The sequence below is a fragment of the Strix uralensis genome, chromosome 3 (genome assembly GCF_047716275.1).
Source record: "Strix uralensis isolate ZFMK-TIS-50842 chromosome 3, bStrUra1, whole genome shotgun sequence".
Taxonomy (NCBI): domain Eukaryota; kingdom Metazoa; phylum Chordata; class Aves; order Strigiformes; family Strigidae; genus Strix; species Strix uralensis.
This window is the reverse complement of record NC_133974.1, coordinates 58,640,121-58,664,086: the sequence shown is the minus strand read 5'-3', so window position 1 is coordinate 58,664,086 and position 23,966 is coordinate 58,640,121. Positions and strand designations below refer to the sequence as shown.

The 23,966-nt window shown below is 42.3% G+C and overlaps 1 protein-coding gene across 1 annotated transcript in view; it reads right to left on the bottom strand.

Moving 5' to 3' along the window:
- CLVS2 (clavesin 2) overlaps window positions 1-23,615 on the bottom strand; it is a 60,611-nt gene extending 36,996 nt beyond the window's left edge. The window contains exons 1-2 of the mRNA XM_074862413.1: window positions 22,277-23,615; window positions 11,376-11,550 (exon numbers count right to left, since the gene is read on the bottom strand). Of these exons, the coding sequence (XP_074718514.1) occupies window positions 11,376-11,550; window positions 22,277-22,665 (564 nt within the window). The 5' untranslated portion in view covers window positions 22,666-23,615. The remainder of the gene's footprint in view (window positions 1-11,375; window positions 11,551-22,276) is intronic.
- Between the last annotated feature and the right edge of the window lie 351 nt (window positions 23,616-23,966).

The window sequence follows — 23,966 nt, the reverse complement described above, 5'->3', positions numbered from 1 at the left end:
AAATTGCACCCCTGCTGAATTTCTGTGGAGAACAGAATTGGATCATACTGACAGCAATAGTATGAAGATGCTCTCAGGTTTTCCAAAGAAAATCAATCGCTCAATATTCCTAACGAAACACTTTGAAAAGCATGACCCAATGGAGGTCAGCTAATGTCCGAAACATATGTCAAACCTTGCTTGCAATTCTGCATCTCTAAAACCCCGAAAGATAAAGTATGGGGAAATAAGTGGTTAAGGGGCTCAACCAGTTCCTCACTGATACATAATCGCTCATCAGTCATAACTATTTAACTGAATCCCCCCACAATGGAAATATGTTGCTGAAGGTATGCAGCTAACCCATATAATTCTTCTGTAAAGTGGAGTAAGGATTTGAGAAGGAACACAGTCCTAAGGTACATTTAGTGCCTGTCAAAGTCACCACATAATGGTGGTATGCTTACCAACTAAAACTAGAGGGGACTGATAATATCTGGTGATATGATATAGGCTAATTATTGCAGGTGTATGTCAGCTATGACTTCAAAAATGTTAATCCTTATTTTGTAATGGTATGGCAGTATAGCTTTTAAAAAATTGTTTTAGAGATGACATTTTACTCAATAAAATTGGAAACAGCCATAAAATAGGAAATGTAATTGTCCTCTTTGAAACATTTCAAAATCTAATCTGAAGGGCAGCTTTTAGGTCTCCACTCTGCCTTACACCCTTCCCTATCCTTTCATAACTATCCTGTCTTCTAACATCCTTTCTGTCCTATTTTCTCCTCTGTTAAGCACTACCCTTCAAAATCTTTTCCATCTTCCTCCCAAAACGAAGCTACGTATTCACCATAGACTGTCCTGCAGGTTGAAAATCCCTACTGCAAAGGATGTTTTTAACTACTGCACTTGAATTACTGAATGTATCCCCTGTTTCTATATGCACTCACTGGTGTCTGAAGTATACTCTATGGGTTTTTTGTGTAAGGGTCTGAAGGATCCATTGCAGAGCTCAGAGGACTGGCTGTACCTTGCAAAGACTGCAAGAAGAACACTGGAGGACTACCAGTACTTGATGATTTATCCTGGATCCTTCATACTTAGCACGGTGGCTTTCAGCCAGAAGATGCAGTGCTCTAAATGATACTTTCAGTCTAACAGATTAGCACTGAATGAAGGTACTTCCCAACAAAATCAGAAGATTTTGTGGATAATAAAGCACATTCAGAGCAATATCAGGTAAGAATTAATAACAACTGCGGTTTAAACATAGCTTTAGGGAGGTCCTCTCCTGAATCACAGCAGAACCACCTTCTCCTTTCAGAAAATGTTTTCAGTGGGGGAAATGCAAAAGGTTGAAATCCAGTTCTTCTTAGACAGAAAGTCCTCCCCAACATGATTCTAACAGATATAACAGATTCTTAAGAACCAACTTAAAAGAGAAAGGAATTAACAAATACATGTGAAAATACAATCTTTAATCACTGATTAAAGATTGCATTTTCCAATGCCATTGTGTGGTACTGGAGTCAGTCCCATAAAATAAGGGGGCTGAATACCGATATTATAGTCAGAACCCAAGCCTATACTGTGATGGGCAACATAAAATGTAATTCACGAGAACCAAAAAGCACCCTGACATAGCCAGAACTGTTCTGGGTGAGATGCTGACATGACACTTTCTCAGTATCAGGCGCTAGAGTTATATTCACTTTTTGGATTGAATATTCACCCAAATTTCCACCACCAGGCTGATATGTGCAGCCACCTCAGATTTCAGCCCACATCCATGTTTGGATATTCATTACATATAGACAAAACATTAGTGTTTGATCCTTTTTATTACAGAAGACACTCGAAAAGATTAAAAGCACTATTTTCCTATTCCACATAAGAAATTAGTAACGTTTTTTAAGACCTTACTCTGATCTTTGCAAAATATGCAGGAAATTACTGGAGAAATTCATTTTGCCTGGAGTATTGGACAGGGTTTTTTTGAAAAAAATATATTATCCAAGTTGGAATATGATGTTTTAGAAAGAGTTTGTACTTAATTTTTTCTTAAGAAAAATAATTTTTTATGTGTTAGAAATCTAAACTTTCAGATCCTGAACTACTTTCAACCACCAGAGTAGTACTGATTTAAACATAGCTATGCCTATTAAAACATGAGAGAATTGAATTGTCTTAATTTTCTTATAGTTATGAAACATGAGATGAGAGAAACCATCACCAGCTATATAATTTCACATTTTCATGGCACTTCCCCCTAGAGAAGTTTCCCACATTTGTTTTTCAACATTAGTGAAACATCACAGCAGTGTTTTTCCTGCACGGCAATCACTTACAACCAAAGTCAAGATTTTGCTTATAATGAAAGTCAAATTGGATTCATAAAAATAACTGTCACAGGAGTTGAACACTTGCTAAGGAATATAAACAAAAATTTTAAAAAATTACACTGTATTGTTTTGGGAACAGCCACTGAAGGCTTAGCTGATATCACAGGTACTATGTGCAAAGGCAGTATGTACCAAAGACAATAACACAAAGCCAGCTGTGCACAGCCTAGTAAGATCAAAGATGATTTATGAGCATCACAAAAAACAAAGATTAGACTGATTTCAGAAAACAATTCAAAAAATTATCGAGTGTATCCTTATGAGGTAAACCTGAAAGATGTGTATATAAAATGAATCAATAACAAGCGATTTGCACAGTATCAAAAAAAGTAAATTTAAGCTCCAAATAAAGAGGTTCCCACTGATTTTCACATCTCACCATCTCCAGTGGCAAAAAAGACAGGAAGAACATCTCCAGGTACTTATTCCAGATCACTGCTGTTGCAGACAGATACTCCATCAAACGTTTCCTTTCTTTCGCTTACTGAGAGTCACACACCAATTCCTGCATCGGACCCAACAGCACGTGGTAAAATAGCAAAGGGTTTTATAGGAGGTGACATTTTGAAATAGAAAAATTAGGATTAATGTCGAGAGGAAATCTGAAGAGCAAGAAGGTTTCCAAAGAATGTGCCAGACCTGCCTTCAAGACTTTAAATCAAACTGTGTGAAGTACTAGAAAATATAATGTATGAGATAATCTTGCCTTAGCAGGAAGGTGAACTATGATCTTAAAACATGTCTTCTGTCTCTGACATTACAATTTAGAACAAATTAGTTTTATTTCTGAGTGACCTTACAAGAAAGAATACTATTTATTCCCTTCATGACCTTAAGATACTGAAACAAAAAGAAATATTTATATCTGGACTGAGAAAAATCACTTCCAAAAATATTATATATTTTGAAGCTGAGGAATGGTCATAACCATATAGTTGTTGAACTGTGGCCTACCAGAGACAACTGGAAGTCAATCACAGTGACAAGAATCAATTCCCTACACCAAGTTTGTGCTACAAGCCCTTCTTTTCTCATACTGGTGCCACTCACCTTAGCATAGTATTAGTTTTTCAGCTTAATCAGGGCAATTTAGTCACTACCTTTAATACAGATAGATTCAGTTTCCTGATAAAAAGAAATAAAACAGAAAAGTGGATAGCATTTAGCAAAAGCTCATGAAAGAGGCAATCTGCACAGACAGGAAGAATCTCCTATTTTCTTTCTCTTGAGATGCAATAATTGTAATTGGATGTTTTTCTCTGTTGACAGAACTGACAGAAAAGTGTCAACTATGAGCATTTTCATTGGCTTCTATTCTAAAAATGGCTACTTTGTTGAAGTAGAAGAAAACTTCAGGTACAAAAAATCTTCTTTTCCCAGATCATGTCATGTCATTCCACTACATCCCCAGAAGCTCCCAACATCTCCTGCCCAGCCTCATGAGCACTGAGATGATATACCAAGCAGACCAGTTCCAGTCTGAAAAACTACAAGGACCATTTCCTTAATAGCCTGATGGCTAGAGGACTCACTTGATATGTGAATAGATCAAGACTCACTCTCTAGTGCTGCCTTCAAGAGTGGTATGAAGAGCAATGGGAACACTGGTTAAGAGGAGGTCTGAAGCTGGGAGATCTGAAGCTGATTAGATGCCAGATTATGAAGAGCATTTGGACAGTGAGACCACAAAAGGCTGAGATCTGCTAACGAGTCTAAAATGAACTTACCCATTCACCCACGGTGACTGATTTTGGAGCATGACATCAGGACATTGAGACAAAAACAAACATATCAGTGAAGACTAGTACAAAGTAAGGCCATGTCAACAGGAGTGGGATGAGGAACTGTGGAAGCAGTAGGACTGGAGCAAAGGCTGCTCAGAAGGAAAAGGGCAGGAAGAATGGGCAGAAAAGTCTGTTCCAATTAGATCAAAGCGCCCGTATGAAAGCCAAGATCCCCACAACTAATCACGCCTTGCTTAAAGCAAATATCTGCAAAACACTGGCAAAGTGCCCACTCTCTTTCTAGTGCGGGTTCACAGGAAGGATGACAACCTACTGCAGGCAGTTACTCCGCTAGCTCCAGTGGCAGTGTTTGGGTGGCAGATATTTAACTCCATTAAGCATCCTTGCAGTTTTCACTAAGATGCCACACGGCAGAGTTGCTGGGGGTGAAAGGGGAGTTCAGTTTACTGCTTCTTACCATTTGTTTCAAAGAGACGGCAGCCCATGTGGCATTACGTGCATTCAAAGATCATCTAATGAGGAGCTCTAAATTTAGACTATGCTAGAATTCAGGCTCCTGGCTTGGGGGTTCAGGATCAAGACTTTAGAAATCTTGGATTTTCCTGATCAAAAATAAATGGCAGCTGAACTCTAAACATATAAAAGATGACTGAAAATCAGACCATGGCCTGTCACAGTGGGCACCACAAATTAGCAGACACTTTTAGCAGTAATCTTTCAGTGGAATAGCTCTCAGCTGGGGAAAAAAAAAGAAGAGATAACAGTATCTCTTCACCTTAAAAGTGTGTTTGTGAGAATAAATAAATTACCATTTGAAAGGCATTCAATGATTTTTTTATTGATGAGCATCATAAAAGAATCTGGCAAGAAAATTAGTTATTCTGTCTTCAGATAACAGGCTAACAGCTGGGACCACACTGAATAATGTCTATGTCTATATAGACATGCCTCTAAGCTACTGAACTTGATCTCCAGCCATCAAGTCCTTTCTCACCTGGCAGGTTAAGCCCATCCAGACAGCAGATGAGGAGCTAGAACTATCACTTCCAGTCCCTGCTGTGTACACAGTAAATTGCTGGAAAGCGTTTTTGATGGCCTTTTTACAAGTAGCGAAGATATGCAAACTCTTGTAAAATAACAAGCTCTTAGGAAAAATACCCCATTCTGCTGCTGCTACAGAACATGAGCTGAACTGGTACAAAATTGTACTGTTTACAAGCACATTCCTCCAGCATCTGGGCTGGTCCTGGGCTCAGGGGACTCTAGCATTTACAAACAGCTTAATTCTTTGATAAAAAACTGAATGAAAGCAGCTACATGATTTACTAGCCCTCCTGAAAGCAGAAGATACTCCTATTAAAAGCTTGAGCCTGCTTTTTAATATCCTCCCAAGCACTATGTGAAGTGTCAGGACCCTATTCTGAAAAACTGGTGGAAAACTCAAGCACTGAATGAGTGGTTTTTATGGTTTTAGTTTGGATGCAAAAACTTTTAAAGCTTTCTTTTTGTGGTTTACTGCTCACTGATACTCATTGCTGGTACTGAGTTAACTGTTTCTTAAACTCATTATTAACAATCTTATGCACTGCATAGAGCATGTGACCATGTAATTACACGAAGTCAAAATACTGTTTTCAGAGGCATCCTTAGCACTGGAAGTTCCTGACTTACAAATTCTTGACACTGCAACCTGCTGGTTGAATAGATGTAGTCCAGAACTAGGTGGCGAAATTTAAGCACTGTCTGGATATCTAAACAGAAAGGTGAACCAACCATGATGTTCAGATAAGATTGCCTGTAAGATACTGATGAAGTTCATGCTTAAAGGAAATGGGAGTGGTAAATCCTGTCCCTTTCATCACCAGACTGTACATGCTCTGGTCTCTGTTACTTCCACCTTACATGGCTGCAGCAAATCTGATTGGGGATATTGTCCTTACAACTCACAAGAACAGCTGTTTGGAAGATGTTTTGGATAGCAATAGTAGCTACAAGCATGCTGCCTTCATGTTCTTTCTGGTTTGCTTTCATGTTCACAGTAACGAGTTTGTTTTAGCTTATGAAGCCTTCCTTTGTTACAAAAATAAAAAAGTCACAGTTGAAAGACCTGCCTTGTCCCCTACAACACTACCACTCTCGCTTCCTGTAAACATCCTCAACCCAAAAGCATCTTCTGTCTTGTGCAACAATGCTGACTGTCCACATATGTTCAGCTCCCAGTTTAAATGTGTATCATCTCTTTTTCCCCAGCTTTTTACCTAGAGGAAAAACATTAATATTCAGCCACCAATAACTACCCAGTTTTACTGAGCATTTGGAGGTACAGCCTGCCTGAGTGACAACATGCAAAACAAATCTGTCATGTATGCAACTACTATTACGAGCTAAACAGAAATCAAGTATTTAAAAGGATTTAGTGATCCACGTTTTAGAATCCTAAATATCAGTTAATCAGTGAAAGTGTCTTACGCATACCCACAATTTTCCACTTTGCAAAGCTCACTTATAATTACCCCCAAAGCTCTCTGTCAGAGTTAGTAATAAATCCCAACTTTCAATATAATTTTCAGATTGGATTTTTGGTCTTTGATACTGTTTTCACATGTTTTGTGAAAACAATGCTCTCTTGATAATAAAAAGCCCATATGGGTAGCTATAAAAGGACTACCACAAAGAAAAGAATCATACCCAGAACTTCCTCCCTTCTTCTGCCCAAGTGTTCCCAGCTCAGTATTCGGGCAGAAGGGACCACACGAGTGCCAGGAGCAGTAAAATGAAATAAAGGTTATAAAAAAGGGGGGAAGGCAGGGTAGAATATACACTTGACTTAATTATGTCTCACCAGAAGTCCATCTAACCCCATATCCTGTCCTTAACAGAGGCCAAAAATGAGAGCCTAGAGCAGTTACAATGCGGACAGCATATGTGATATTTCCGCTCAGCATTCACCTCATCTCCAACTATGTGCAGCCCAAGGAATTCTGAACTTTGATGTGGTTTTTACATATTTAGTAATCCTTGGTTCATTTCTCTTCCACAGTCTTATCCATTTTCCCTGAACACAACTAAACTTTTAGCACCCAGAATTCCCCACAGCAAGGAGTTCCACAGATTACCCAGATATTGTACAAAGAATCACCGTGTCATATAAAGAGCCAGGCTCTTACTAGTACCATCTGATGATGCTCATTTCTTAAAATGAAGGTAACAAAGAACATCTAACATCTGCAGCTTGTCAACTCTCTCCAGTCACCCATGACCTTGTCTGCATCCTGGTCTGGCCTCATAATGGACCCTGCTTTAAGCAGGAGGTTGGACTTGCTGGTCTCCTGAGGTCTCTTCCAAGCTGAATTATACTGTGATCCTATTGTTTTATAGGTACCTGTAGATTCTTTCCAGTTTTTCCATCCAGAAGAATCTCAGCCAACTTAGTTGTTCCTTGTACAAAAACCAGCCCATAACTTTTGGGGGTTTTTGCCTTTCTCCAGTACTACAGAGCCTTTCTGAGACAGAAAATCAGAACTATCCACAACATTCAAGAGGGAATTGATGGCACAGATTTTTGAAGTGGCTTCACCACCCCTGCTCTCCATTCCTTTCCTTACAATTCCTAACATTTGATCTGCTTTTTCGACCAACATTATGTATTGAGATGGTATTTTCATAGAGCTGTTTACTAGACCATAACATAAAGGTGTCATTCTTGTGTGGTAAGAGCTTATTGTTCATCACTGTCTATGGAAAGTTAGAAATGGTTTGCTTCTGAGCTCTCAAGAGTTCCCCTTTCTGTGGGAAAAGTGGCTGAAGCACGTAGATTGTAACCCCTTGCTGGTGGAAGAGGCAAAATTTTGTAGTTTTTGAAAGGGACTTATTCAAGGCACACAGTGCTGTAACACCCCCTGCTTTCAGGAACCCAGCCAGCTGAGTAACATGAGCTCCTTCACAAAGCCCAGAATCAGTGCTTGGCTACAGAAACCAATGAATGGGGAGAAGGGGGCACCTAAAAACTGGGATTCACACCCACACATTGAATACATTGGGGAGAGCCAACACCAGATGCTAAAGTCAGAGTATGGGTTTTGGTCTTACCTCTCAAAGAATGCTCTCCTTCTGCTCAGGCTCTTAGGTACTCCTAGGCACTTAATCCAGACAGACCTTTCTCAGAAAATAGAGTATTACATGTTGTATTTGCTTATGTTCTTATTCTTCACTACAGAAACTGTACAGGCTTGAAGTGCAAATCCTTCTCACTGACAAGGTGCAACACAAATGCTGTAGCCACCAAGATCTGCATGGAAGAGTATTGTTCCTTTTTTCCAAAAGCACAAGGCCAGTGTACAACCTAGGACTGGAGCATCAGGAATCCCAGCTGAGTGCCCCAAGCTCCACAGGATGTTTCTGCTTCTTGGCTAGCAAAACCATTTGATCTAAAAATCAGCACTGACCTACACTGCACCAACTGGTTGTTTCAGCACTGTTGGGATGGATATGCTGGAAATTCACATTAGTTTATAGATAATCACTGTCCTTTAACATTAAAAATTCCATGGTCAAAAGGCTCTTTTCCTGAAAACAATTACCTTTTTCTAACATATACAATGTATACAAGTCAGTTAGGGGTATGATTCTTTTCATACTCCCATTTAAAATATATATGCAAACAAAGTGTATAGCAGAACTTGTCTTTAGTAGAAAACTGTATATATTTACTTATCTTACTTTCAAAAGCAATTTCCTAAAAAATAAGCAGCTGTGACGAGCCCAGAAATGCCATAGCTTGTAATCAACTCTCTTTGGTACGTACCATACTGAATATTCTGCTCACCATGGAAGCTAAGCAAATATAATGCAAATTTAGTAGATTTAATTCAGGAGGCAAAGGGATTTGGTTAACATCAAATTCAGTGGTCACTAATCCCACTTTCCCTGTCCCTTTCCACCCAAGTAACACAAATATTTAAATTCCCCAAATGGTAAAGTTCAGCATCTTGAGCCCTGTTAAATCTTATAAGCCAAAGTAAATTCCATTTCTCTGATTAAACAGAGAGTATTTACAAAGATCATAAATAAACATTGTGTGTGAGTTGTTCTTGTTCTTCTTCATACCACCTGACTAAGCACTTTTTACTTTGCAGCATTCAGAATGATGTTTCTGCTACTCATTTTTGTCCTCAATAAAAGAAAAGGCAATCCCTGTTGAGGATAAGGGAATGTAACATTTCAGGGATGAAATCTCAAAAGAAGGTGCCAATAAACCTGTGCCTTGCTCAGGGTCTCTCTGTACCACCTTTGCAATATGCTTTCCTCTTATTTCCTTCCTGATCCCAACTGGTTTTGAAGTGAGGTTGTCCCTCCAGGATGCTCAGTACAGTTGTCATTAGTCCTTTCCATTGATTCTAATATATCTTTACACAGAAAAGTGTCTAAGTAAAAGAAAAGTAAAAAAAAAAAAAAAGAAATTAAATATAAACAACTCCCCAAGTAGTGCAACTACTGGGAAAATATCATTAGAGAGTCAATCAATTTTGCTAGTAAAAGAATTTTAGCCCTCGTTTCCTCAGTGGTCCTCCACAGAAAATTAAACGTTGTATTATGAGAGCCCAACTACTTGATTTCTTCAAGGCGGTAAAAGGCCTTGTAAAAGTTGATGCTTACAGGTAACAATATCTGTCACAGATTAGGACAGATTCCTCAAGCGTTGGGAGAGTTTTATCTCACATTTGCCATTCCACTGCCTTCTCATTCCCTCTTCCGGAGCATTTTATGCCCAGTTCTACATCTCTGGAGTCAACAGGACTGAAGACAGTGGGCACAAAATTATGCCCTCGGTGCTGGCCACCATCAGACTCAGGATATTAGAACATAGGAAGCTGGGGGCATGGGTAAGTTGAGCCAACGGACTTCACCTCAACTCAGTAATGAACTATCCGATGGCAGAACAGTCTCAGAGTCCACCTGAAGTTTGGTAGGTCATCATTTTCAGATGCAATTATCCACTGCAGCTCTCCTCAAAATAACCAACTCTGATTAATGTCTAAGAAGAAACACCACCATTTAAAAACAGACTACTAAAGTATTTATTCATGTTCTAAACAAGAAAACAGTAGCAAACTTTGAAAAACAGCAAAAAAATAAAACAACTTTGTAAGCAATATAAGGAAATGCAGCACTGTTAAGAGTATACATCTCACTGCTGCCTTCTGATATAGTTCTCAAGACCACGGAATCACACCATTGCATAAGGAAACACAACAAAATGAAAATGAGATCTTTGTCTCATGACTGTCACTAGCCTTCTGTGTGCAACTGCAGGCTGAATACTGGTTAAGCCATTTCAAGATTTAGATCAAAACTCCATACTGCTGCTATACAAGTTCCTTCAAAAATAGCAATATCAAAGTGAAGAAAGTTCAAAGATAAGGCTGTTATTTTGTTTTATAAGTAATAAAAATGTATAAATGATACAGACATCACAGAAAAGGAATATATGTCCTTGTAAAACCAAGGCACACTGCACAGGAGTGAATTACTGACATTTTTAACATAGCAACTCAAGCTTTCACAGCAAACAACTACTTTACAGGTTCTAGTTTTTCATTTTAATAAGCATTAAAGATCATAGGAGGCAGCCAAGAGTTATGTAGTATCCTTTCCACCAGTGTGCCTGTGCCATGTAAAGTGCATTTACAATGAGCAAAAAGAAATTTAAATCACTGTATACTCAGTCCCAGAAATCGCTGCACAAATTAATCCTGACCCAGCAAAAGAGCCAAGCACATGCTGAACTGAGTAAATACTCCCAGCTAACTGTTTAATCACAGTGCCCCACACTTTTCAGAACAAACGATGTAGAGCCGTTCTCCAATGGAATCAACCATAAAAACCAACTCATATTTCATTAGCCCTGTGCAAAATGACAAGATAAACTGATTACTTCTAACTTGCTGCAGCAGCGACAGTCAGAATTTACAGGAAGCCAGCCACTTCAGAATAAAGACAGAAAAGTTACCTCTTATTTATGGCAAAAAAGAAGCCTACACACCAGGAGTTACTACAGTTAGCTGACTGAGTGCACATATTAGCTTGTGGCACTGTAGCTTGCCTGTTCACCCATACCTTAAGGTGTTAAGAGCTTTGCTCTTCAGAAGTTCTTGGATTTTTGTTTTGTTTGTTTAGCCACCTAGATTTGTAACAAGCTGCAGAATGAAGGAGAATTAGGAAAAGAAAGAAAAGAAGAATGTTACCTGAAGGCCCTCTATGGCTAATCTAAGCATGCTTGGCGTGAGCTTGGAGGCCTGCTTGAAGGTGAAGTTGCTCCAGTCTATAATCAAAACAAATCCATTCACTTGAAGCTCAGGGTCTTCTATCATGGCTTCTAAAGAAAGAAGTATGGCGCGCAAAATATCCACCAGTGTGTACCTGTGAACATTAAGGGGAGATTCAGTTAGGAAAGAAACAACAGCCATGGACATGGAGAAGTTCTGAGCATTCTTCCTTTGTACTGCTTTTCAAATGTTTAAATCAAAGGAGTACAAAAGTATCCTCAGAAGTCATGGGTATGTAAAGCTGGGAAAGTCTCAAAAGTTCAGTTAGTTGAACGCATCCTCTGGAGCAGGATTATGTACATCTAGACCATCAGCCAGTCAGAACAAACTAAAAGAATATAATACACCAAAAGCAAATTTGAACTTACCTGTAGTCTCCTACTCTGCTTTAATATCTACGAATTTTATTAAATGTCTGTACAAACTTATCTACGTAAGCTGTACTTTTCTAAAATCATAATGATACCAAAACCTGAGTCTAACACCAGAAACCTAGACCCAAAGTTTCCTCCTATATTTTTCCAAGGGATTGATATAACAGCTTCTACAAAATTATCAGCTAAAAAAAGGGATTTCCACATGCTCCCCTTGTCCCTCTCTCTGGATAATGCTTTCTCTTAAATCTACAAAGGGTATTACAGAAGGCTGATAACTCAAGGATCTTGAAAGCAGAAAGTAATACACACTAGGGCTTTGAGGCGTTTCTGGTTAAGAGCAATAGCAATCTTTTAAGAGTTATTTAACTGCTTCTGAGTACTGAGTACTTTGTATACCCAAACTGTGGTTTCAGGAGTAAGTTTGGAACATGATATTCATCAGTCCTAGAATTTTCTATGTTAAATTTGGGTTTACAAAGATGCCACCTACAATATGTAATTATTTGTTTTACTTATATGCACATAACCTTTTCTTAGATCAATGATCTTGTAAAAGAAGACATAATTCCATATTGCCAAGCCCTGTTGAGTACAATCTTTCTTTTTTGAAGCTAAAGTACCTAATACAGCAGCTGAATAGCTTAAATATATACAGCAATGTCATCTTTAGACTGCTATATAATAGAGTTATTAATCAACTTGCAGTTTAGCTTATTGGGTTTTTAAAAAAGGCAAAACATCTGAATTGTCTGGGGTTTTTTAAGAATTATGAAAGTAGTAGTTTAAGTTTTGATTTTTTCCAGGTTAACTATGTTTTATATCTAAAAATCTTTTTTAAAAGTAGGATAAATAGTTACCAAAACAGATGTAAATTCGCTTGTCTGCACCACAGTATCAGATGCAGCATTAGAAAACTAAACCAGAAAAATATCAGATAAGCAAATATTCCAGGAACAAGAGAAAGAGCTAAATCTTCAGTGTTTGTGCAGATATTTTTAAATAAGGCCCTTTAAAAGTCTCCCATGATGGCATCAAACATAGTTCTCAAAATTATGAGTCTCCAGAGAAATCTTCACCATACTGCATACGTAGCAAAGAACATATGTGCTTATTTAGAAATCAAACTATACTGAATTCTACTTGCTTTAATACAGTGAATACACTGTTCTGTTGTGTACATATAACTATGTTTTGAAAGTATCTGCAAAAGGAAATAACAGAAATGAAATTAATCTGATCTAGCTGACTCCTCGCATCTTTCCATCTTTTTTTTAGCCAACTAAAACTCGGTGAACTTCCCAACTATGCATTCCTACGAAAGGGACTAGAAAAGGATTCTCTTAATGTCAGCCGAACATAAATGAACAAGAGGAAGTGTGTTTTCCCCAGAAAACATTAGGAGAAGCATTGTTTTACACAATTCTTCTCTTCATTTTAGATACCCTTATTTTGGTTTGAATTTGGTTTGGTTGACTGGGATAAAAGTTTTCATATTTACTCCTCTCCTTTTCACTTTTCTGAGATTTAACTTTTTTCTAAGGCTTTACTTTTCTGAGATCTAAGGTTTCCAGGAAGTTTGGCATGCTCCCTCTTTTTTGTTCAGGTTTTTTCAACTGGGAGAGGAAACAGCACAAGAAAAATTCTCTGTCAATTCTCTATGGAAATCCTCAAAATGCTAAAATTCTCCATTTCCTTTTGGCAGAAAAAAAAAAAAAAAAAGGCCATTTCTGTAAATGGAATTCTGTCCAGGGGAAAAAAGGACATGCCTTAAAACCTATTTTGTAGGAAAATGCTCAAAACCTGGATCCTTAAAATTGTTAGCGCAATTTGATCATTAAAGAACTTAGGCCAGGACTCCATTTTTGCAGTAGGCACAGTGAAGCAAACCTGAAGCACCCTGCCTGCCCTGACCAAACCTGCCCGGGGGCACAGGGGCTGGCATGGCAGAGCCAACACCATGGGCACAGCCTGGCTGATGCTCCCCCTCTCCCCAGGCAGAGCAGCTCCCCCAGGCCCAACTGCTGGATGCATGGGGAAAATATGCCACCATTGCTGCCGAGGCCTCTGAATAAGCAAACACCCCCAGCGCCACAGTGCGAAGAGCAACCCGAGGAAAAATGAAATCATTGATCAGCTCTTTCCCAAACAAGTTCACGAATGTATAATGGGGCATGTAGGTACTGTTTGGCAGCATGAAGACTATAGATGGTTTTACTGGCACTAAAAAGGTCTTAGTTTGCCTAGCACATCTGCAGACTAGTCTACCTATTCAACACAACACTGGTGCACAGACAGTGGAGGGCACCTAATCAACATGGGAACCAAAAATCCCCTATACAACATGCATTTTGCACAACTGCCAGCATCAGGATTAAAACACATGCTTAGCCCGAGGGAAGAAGGCTTACAGAGTCGTGTTTGAGGTTGGCGCTAGGCTCAGAGTGTGGCCAACTGCCTTCAAACCCCTGGTTACCTCCACAGGTGGTGGAGGTCTCAGAAATACTATTTTTTTTACCGCTTCATTAAATTAGATGGAGATACACCCTGTAAGAGGCCTTCCCAGGGGAAACTTTGCACCGGGAAGGAAATTACATCAGATGAGTCACCGGGAGAGCAGATAATGCCTCAGTCTGAGGAATATCATCTATCAGAGCTCATACAAGAAAGAGATATTAGAAATACTCAAATCCTAAAATTAGCCTCAACTCCACTTAACATTTATGCTGCCCCATTCAGAGGATCTCATTCTCCGTAAGAGAGCTCCATGAAGCAGAACGCTGCTGCAAGCACCCTACATCCATTCCAAGAAGATGGGTTTAAAGTTCCTGGTGTAGATCTCTTATGTCCTCCCTAGGGACTTCAAGAAGACATCACATGCCTTGGATTAACAGCTCCCTATTGGCACAAGTCTGCTAGAAGTCTGGTGCATTAGACATAAGGATTCTTTGTTTATGAGGCCAATCAGGTCTCTAAGACTGGCCATAAAATGCTTTTATATATACCTATGTGATAAATATATAGATGTATACATGTAAACACAAATACAACTGGTTATGTCCTGAATTCATTCAAGTCAACGGGAAAACTGTCAGGCATCAATGAGACCAGGATTACAGCCACCACAGAGAGTAACCAACAGTCACAGGGCTGGGCCTCCACAAATCTATGGCATATTCACCATCACCATAACCTAAGCAGGTTTGTTTAGTGTAAGAAATATAGTCCACAACAACAATGATTATATGTTTATTCACTGAAAAAGACAAAAGGTTGTCCTCTCAGTGAAAACAAGTTCTGAAGAACACAGGTCTAGATAGAAGCAAACAAGAACACTTTCTGCTAGAGGAAGTGTGAACAATATGGTGGTGATTCGTGTTAAAAATACGGTGACTTTGTTGGTGTTTGCTATGTACATAAGTTAAAGGAGATTTATCATGGTTTTATGGTTAAAATGGTTTGGAGCTTTTTTTTCCTCAGTGACTGTTGTTAAGCAAGTGGAAAATTACTGGCGGGACCCCTGTCAGAAGATCCCAGCAACACCGGATTGCGCAGGTGAAAAATGACTGGAGGAACCCCTGTCAGGAGCCCTGGCAACACCAGAAAGCCCAGGAAAGCTCGGGAGACTCTACTGCGCACGTGCGGGCAGGGGAAGGTTAGAGAAACTCTACTGCGCTCGCACAACCAGAAGGTGGGAACTTTTTGGGGAGAATTACGCCCATTTGTGAATATGCATGAGGGTAGACTATAAGGGGAGTGATGCAGCACCACCTGGTGTGTGTCAGTGCGGAGCAGAAAGCCCCTCTGCTCCCCGGCGTACCAAGCCCTTTTGTTTTACTTGTTCTTATTGCAAATAAATTTATAAAAGATATTTTCGGCTCTGCCTCTGCATTTATAACAGAAGGTATCTCAAGTACTCTTTAAAAAGTCTAAAAAGCCACACCAGGAGTATACAGGGAAATGTCACTAACAGCCAAGCTTCACACCTCAAATACTCTTCAGGGCAAATAGTTGAAGACAGGAGCTATCCTTCATTCTGTAACAGACCTCTTCTCTTGTTTTTGATAGCTTACTTAAGTACAGTACAGAAAACCAGACAAGAAAGACAAATCCATTAGTGGATATTTAAAGCAGCTTTTACTCTGGACACATGCTGAGGCAAGCCAGAAATGTAAAACCGGTGTGACAGATGAAACCTTAGGTGCTACAAATGGCAAGCTGAATATTGAAAGTATCAGCTGAACAGCCCAAGCAAATGAAACATGATTAAAGAAACTATACTGAAGCTTTCACACAGCACGGAGTTATTTGCATAAAGACTCATCTTTAGTCTGCTCCAGCCCCATGTTGACCAACATTTCTCCTCACTGCTACTACTGTTCATGTCAGAACCAGGATGCACAGGCTCGGCCATAAAATACACTCCATCCTTGGCTGGACTTTGGGGAAATTAAAATCCTATGTAAAAAGAAGGTGGGAAAAATTACTCTGGATTGTGTTGTTGAAACTTTTATTCCACACTGAAATTACTTTCCATAAAGATATAGAAATATAACCAATCAAAAGTGAGAAAAACAGGGTAAGCTAGTGAGTGTGAAATTAATTTGGTTCAAGATGGCTTTGATTGCCTACTTCAAAATGGGAAAAAGAAAGAAAAAAATCAACATATTAGTCTTTAAATTTTAAGAGATCATGGTGTTCAGTCTGAGGGGAAGATGGTATTGCTCCACTCTTACCAATCTGCTTTAAGTAACAGCATGTACTTAGGGGACCACAAGCCACTCATTTTGCCCTGGCCCCACTTTTACAATGACAGTGTTGTCACGTACGTAGGGTGTGCTGGGCCTGATTTGCTGCAGTGCATGTTCTGTAGTAGCCTGGGGTTAGGCTGTGCAGAAATAAATCCTTATTTATTTATGGCTAAGTTCAGTTGCATTCACTTATTTAAACAGACTTTCGGGATATATTGTAGCTAGCAAGGTATTACTAATTGCTAGGATAATCAAGAACTCACAGTTAATTTAAATGTATTTGATGCTCTCTATTTATAGAATCATGCTTAATTCAATGGAGAGCTTTGACAACTTTTTCAGCCCAGTTGTTAATGTGAATAACAAATGCTGGAAATATGTTATCACATATATAATGTACTCTTAATGTTCCTGTACTGTGTGAGTCCCAGCTTAAGTTCAAATGAGGTAGGGACTGGTATGCAGACACACTCTGCTACATCTTGAAATTTTTCATTCAGGTTGACTTTAAAGCAATGAGCCTGGGAAGGCTTGACAAGTTAATAGCCACACTGACAGTGATTCTTTCAAAGGCTTCGGAATGGCTACCATTTCTACCACAACAGCGACAGAGCTTTCTAGGGTAATGCCTCACTGAGGTCTTGATTTGTCAAGAACAGAAGAGCTCAAACAATCAACTGAGCATCCCACTCTTGTAATTTATCAGTGGCATCAATTTCCCCTTTACAGAAAAGAAAAGTTCTTTGAGAATTTTTTATGGGACAGGAACAGATTCAAAGTATTTCCAAGGATTTCTGGGAAAAAGAGTCTGGCAAACACTGCTATCAACTCTTGGTAGTACTTCACTGTGATCTTTCATCTTTACCTCTTGGTTATGTGGTCTAGGCATTCCCTTCACTCCCAGAGGCCACCGTGATTTCCACCAGGCCAACAGAAAAAGACAGGAGAATGCAGGGTGCAGATGTCTCATGTCAAATCCAGCTGTGTCAGATGTTTTACGTTCTTGATGATGGGTGGCATCCACGATATCATCTGTTTAACCAGATTCTGGTTCCAGTCGATTCACTTGGGCACTGAATAACATAATCTGATTTGGCAGAGTTGCCCTGCTATCTCTATTGCTATTTGTCATCACCCCCCTATATCAAGAAATTTCAAGTTATTTTGAGAATTAAAACTGAATGGCATGAGTCTGCCTCTCAGGATGCAAAATGTTAACTGGAAGAGATGGTAGAAGAGAACAGTAAGTTTTCTTTGCTTGAATTTAAGCCAAATGTCTCCTGAAGGTCCCAAACACGTAAGGAACTCACAGTCTGTATTTTGAGCTCACCACCATTTGGACAAGTAAAGTTTTCTGTCAAATGAGCTTTTGTGGCACTGTGGTTTAAAAGAGAAAGCTGGTCAAGCCTCTGAGCTTTCTAACCTACTACTCTGGCTTAATGTTTTTAGAATTTCAGTGAAACAGAAGCCTTCACGATACACAAAGGAGTACCTAGAAATGATGCCTTGGTTTGTCAGTTTGAGAGTACAGATTTGAATGCTGAAAAGATGGGAGATTGAAACTTCTCTTACAGCTATTCTGCTTAAACAGTGGCAAGCATGTCCTGGGAGCCCTTATTCTAAGAACAAAAAGCACCACCAGTGTTACAAAAATGCATAGAAAAATACAAACTGCTTCAAATATATTAACAGATTAGCTTTTAGATTCAGATTTAATACCATTCATTACTCCTTATGTTAGTCCAGTGTCTAAGAGTCACAGTCACGAATGTGGCTTCAGCTGAACTAAATTTTACATTAGCATTGACCAAAAAGATCCCTAGCCAAAACACTCAGTCTAAAGCAAGTGATAATAGGAATACCTGGCGAAAAGCTAGAAAACAATACGACAGCATCAATCAGCAGAAGAAAGTCTAAAAAAATGACAGTGGTTTCACTAGTTAATAATTATTATTTGAAAGATATTAATTCCAAACAAAAATTGACTCTATTAACCAGGTACTTTGTCATTGTTAATATGCTATTATTGTTAATATTGCTATTTATTTTGTCACACTGCCTCCATCAGAGATTGAAAAATACCCAGCCAACTGCCCTGTGGTTAATAGTGAGCTGAGGAGCAGACCAGCCTCCTATTAGCTACAGATTTCAAATCTTCATTTAATGGGACAAAATAAAAGTTTCTAACACTTCTGCACATGAAAGCATAGTTCTGAAAGCCAACCCGTGGACTCTGTCTTTGTCCTGCTGTAAATCATCTGATGCAACAGCAGAGCTAACGGTAATGAGAGCAGTGGATTTCCATCTTCGCTGAGGATGGTGTGAGCTGACTGGGTCACTGTGACACAGACAGGAACTAGGTATCACTGCACTCTTCTACTGCACTTTTCTATTGCACTTTCTAGGAAAAATTCTGAGATTATTAATAACGGGAAAGATTTCAAATAAATACCATCAAAATGGACTGGTTTTCCTAGGGAATTTGTGTACAGGGGCCATGAAGCATACAGAAGAACATGCATGGCAACGGACCCCTTGTCGCTGAGAGTTGAAGTTAATTGTACCATTAACTGAAAAAAAACTTCACCAGCCGGACCCATTAAGATAAAGGGAGTCTTCAAATGCACATACACACCTACAAGCCAAATGTAGTTATGAATCAACAATCTGGAAGCTAATAGGGAAGGCTGATCCCTCCCCAAGTGCTATCCAGCCTCCTGGCAGGAATGCCACCTGCCTTCACCTTCCCCATAGCAGACAGGATGGAGAGTTAGGCAGGGTCCCATTGAAAAGCTGCTGGGCTACTTAATGTATTATACTTCACCTTTCTTTTTTTGTTTGTTTGTTTGAAATACATGTCTGATTTAGCTGTTCAGATGGTAGGACATCTGGTACACTTTTCAGGCCCCGCTTTAGTTTAATGATTTAACATCTAGTACACAGGCTTGTTTTACCATAGGAATTTTCTACTTCCCACGCTTTTCTTTCTAATTGGAACTATGTAAATCATCGGCTGCTGGTGCTATATAAATCATCTATAGTATGTCTGCTATTCATTTAAATAACAAATTGGAACTTTTTATTTCTAATTGTTACATGCTGGCCATAGTAAGTTGTACACGCATGATAAATTTGCAGGCTTGCTGTGCTCTATTAACTTAGTTTATGAAGCATATGAAGAGGTCCTAACAAGACAGACTATGAAAAGTAATCCTCCCAGTGTGCTGTAAGAAGAGCACTGGTTTACATACTGTAAGATCTCAAGTCAGTTAAGGCATAAGCTTGAGACATACTGCACAGAAGCTCTAGTATATGTTCCATACGCAGTGCTCCCAAGGCTCAGTTGCTGAACATCAGATAATGGAAGACACTAAATTAATTAGAAAAGAGAGTGACCTAGCTCCATTCCCAGATCTGTCACTGACTTGTCATGTGCCTTAGAGCAAGCCACTCCCCGCAGCTGGGCTTCAGCTCTCTCCCCTTTGTCTGAGTGGTCTATCTGAAAACAAATCCCTCACTCTGGAGGAGAGGCGTACCATTGGCGGGCAGTGCTGAAAAGTAATAGGGATGCAATTGCAAACATGGCCATTAGGTACCCCTGTGTACCCCAATCACCTCCCTATTATATCATAAATAATAATTTTACCAATAGGACTTCATGAAAAAGATCATAATAAATTTACTGTTGTGTCAGCTTATCTCATATAGTTTAAATATCAGCACATCTAAAAATAAGAGGAAAATAAACCTATTCTTTTCACATGGCAATTGCTTTTTTTAAATGCTACTTTATCTCTGAATTCAAACTCTTGCTGTTCTTTTGACTAGGAACTAATGATCTGAAAAGCATTACAACAAGCTTCAGGTTTTTTTTTTTTTAAATGAGAAGTAACAGTATAGAGTAGGCCACACTACCTTTAAAAAAGGAACTTCTTCATGGTAAACATATGACTTCGTGAAAGGCCTAAACATCCATTTCTTTGCTAATTCTTCATTTTGGAATTTTTAAGAGTTTGTGGAGCTGTTTTTAAAATAAAAAGTTGACCTGGTCATTATGTGGGAAATGAAGCCCATTCGGAGAGTCCTTAGCCTCATCACAACTGCTTCCTCCCTCATCTTCTGTGCCTCCATTTGCCAGAAAACCAAAGCAGGAAAAGAACACTGGCTCCAGTTCTGCGTATGTTCATCCACACTTTCTAGTTGTTAGCCTGGTCATGGGCAGTTTTGATTTGTGCCAGACAGCTTTCTCCGAGTCCCTGGGCATGATTCACGGGTTAGCAAGGGCCAGGAAACTCTCCCCATAGGCACTGTGGATGTGGCGACCCTGACTGGAGAGGAGGAAAGGCATGACGGGCCAGCAGCCCTCCAGGCAGAGACACCAGTCCCTAGCCGTAACACCGACTGCTGCAGGGAGCTGTGGGATCACTCCCTGAAACGGCTGTTGACACAGCCTGCAAGAGGAGAGCAACACAAACGCTTAAAGGGCAGGCTTAAGTATGCCAATCCCCCGAATTTTGTCCTTTCTATCCATGCTGCTAGCTGGCCGTGCCCCCCTCATGTTTCAAAATAGCTGAGCTTGGGATATCTGCACAGAGCACTGTGCACTGCCTGTGCCAGCCTGTGTTGACCGCACAAAAGACAGTTTGGATTCATGTGAAGGCAACTAGCAAGATTTTAAGTCTTCTCACTAAGAAGTGCTTCAGATCCTAAACCTGCTCTCGGGTTGGGAGCCTGGGGAAACAATGCAGTGCTCACAGGAGTAGGCTTTAGAGTTCACTCTTAATGGATTCGTTTATTTACACATACTGAAAATCAAGCAATTTTTGTGGATGTAACTTTAGACTGCAGGAGAAACTGGGCATGACACCCAACGAGGTACTTAGAATAACCAAATAATGTCACACAGTATCAGATTGCTAAAAGAAAGGGCCTTGATGGGAGACAGCTCTTGGGTCAGCCTGCTAAGTCATCTTCAGGCTAGAGCAGTCCCAAAAAGGATCAAATATTGTTCTAAGGACTACACTAGCCTCCTTCAATTTTCTACCAAAGCTTTGTGTGCTTGGATCTTATTATGCAGGGAATTCACACTTAGAGCAGTGTGAGTGGGAAAAAGAAGTGGTTACTGTAACTTCCATCCTGGCATTTCCAGGTGGCTCAGGAAGAGCTTTCTTCAGCTAAGGGAAAGGATTCGAGCCTCAGCTTCCTGCACAGGCAAACTTCTCAGATCAAAAGCCATGCGTGATACTTCTGTTTTGCACACAGCATCTCCCACTTTCTCCTAATGCACCTGAGCAACTCTGTGCATGCTGAAGCAGAAAGACCAGCACAGAGATCGCAACCAGCCTTTGTCAGGGGGGTAAGCACATCATCTACTATGCAGCTCACTTCAGCTAAGGGGAGGCAGAAGGGTGTAAACCTCACATCAGGCAGTTGAGAAGAGCACCCGAGCAGTTCCTACTTCCCTCCCGAAATTCAGAGCCTAAAGGATGAGAAGGTTGAAAAGGCCCCAAGACACAAAATACACTCCTTCTTTCTCTTCTCCCTCTGCCTTCCAGGCTGCTGCCCAGCCCCCTGTGGGCAGAGCCGGGTGTGTCCCTCCTGCCCACCCGCCCTCTCTCTCTGCTCTGGCACAGCTTTTCCCACGCACTGCCCGGGGAAAGAAGGGGTTAAGGCTGGCGGGTGGCTCTGCACTTACCTGCTCTGGTCCCAGTTGGCAGCAAAAAGGACGAGGATCTTCCTGCCGTAGTGGTCCAGGTTGGCCAGCCCGCCGGGGAAGCCATCCTTCAGCGCCTGCTTGATGCCCGGGTCTGTGGCCTTGAAGCTCTTGAACATGTCCAGGTTCTGCTGGCGATATTCAAAGTACTGGGCCAGGAGGCGAAACGCCTCGAAGTGCTGAAACTTCCTGGCCCGCAGGAACCGCAGGATGAAGGCATCGTCGGTGCGGAGGAAGCCGATGTCCGGCCGGGTGATGACCATGTCCCGCACCTCCTGGATGTCCTGGTGCAAGGTGTCGGGGTTCTCGTTCAGCTCCAGCCGGGCTTTCTCCAGAGTCTCCGGGGAGAGACCTGCCTGCAAATGAGTCATGGCGCTGCCCTCCTCCTCCTCCCCGCCCCTGCTGCCTGCGCTCCTCAGCCTCCCAGGCGCTTGCCCCCCGGAGGCGGGGTGCCCTGGCACGGCCGGCCGCCGCTCCCCCGCCCCGACGGGCCTCGCCCCGCCGCTCCCCGGACCCGCCGCCGCTGCCAGTCCGGCCGCCGAGAAGCGAGCGGCTCCCAGGCAGCCAGCTCCCGGGGCAGGAAGGGGGGGGGGGGGGGGGGGACGACGACTGGCACCGAGACTGCCCCCGGGCTGCTGGCGGAGGCGCGTTATCTCTCTGACATAGCGCCCTCCCCGCCGCGGGGTCCGACGCGCCGCATCATCCCCGCAGCCGGTCCGCGGAGGCGCCCAAACCCGCCGGGGACGGGGCTGCGGGATGCCGCTCGCCGCCCGCCCCCGCCGGTGCCGGTGCGGCTCTCGGGCCGGGCTGCAGCGAGGGGCCCGGCCGCTAGGCAGGGCGAGCGGCGCCCGGGGACGCTCCCCCGGCCCGGGGGTGGCAGGGGGGCTGCCCTCCCCGGGGCAGCACCATCTACGTAAGATCAGCGCTCGCCCCGCTTCAGAAGCGTCTCCCTGGATTTGAGGGAGGGGTTAAAAAAAAAAAAGAAAAAAACCAAAACCACCACCACCAAACTATTAAAAAAAAAAAACGAAACCACAACAGCGAGGAGGAGGGAAGCCGATCCGCAGGTACTTGGCCGGTACCGAAGAGCCTCCTGCCCGCCGGCGCGCAGCCTGCAAAGACAAGCGGAGCCCCGGCCTTGAGGCTGCGCGTCGCCCCCCGCGCCCTCCCCCGCTCCACGCCCCGGCTCCCAGATGGCACCAGCCGGCGCGGGGCTGCCGCCGGCGCGGCCCCGCCTCGCGCGCGCACGCACGCACACACACGCGCGCGCGCACCCGCCCAGGCGTGCGGCGCGGTACCTGCCCACCGCCCCGAGGGACCGGCCGCCGAACACGCCGCGCGGGAGCCGCCCTCCCCTCCCGACCGGGGGGGGTCGTGGGGAGGCGGGCGCGGAGGCGGCGCACACGCGGCCGTGCTCCGCGCTCCTCGCGCAGCGCTGCGCAGCGCTGGGCCCGGGGGATGGGGGGGGGGAAGGGGGGGCGGGGGCGCTGCGGCCGCACCGCGGATCTCCGCGGGGGTGGGGAGGCGCGTTGCGCAGAGCCGCGCCGCGGCCGCTTGCGCCGGTGCTGCGCTGAACAAGATGGTGGCTGCCCGGCGGAGGGGGGCGGTGGCCGCGGGAGGCGGGGGCTACCGGCGCCCTCGGGGTGTGGGGCCGGCTGTAAGCCCCCGCGGA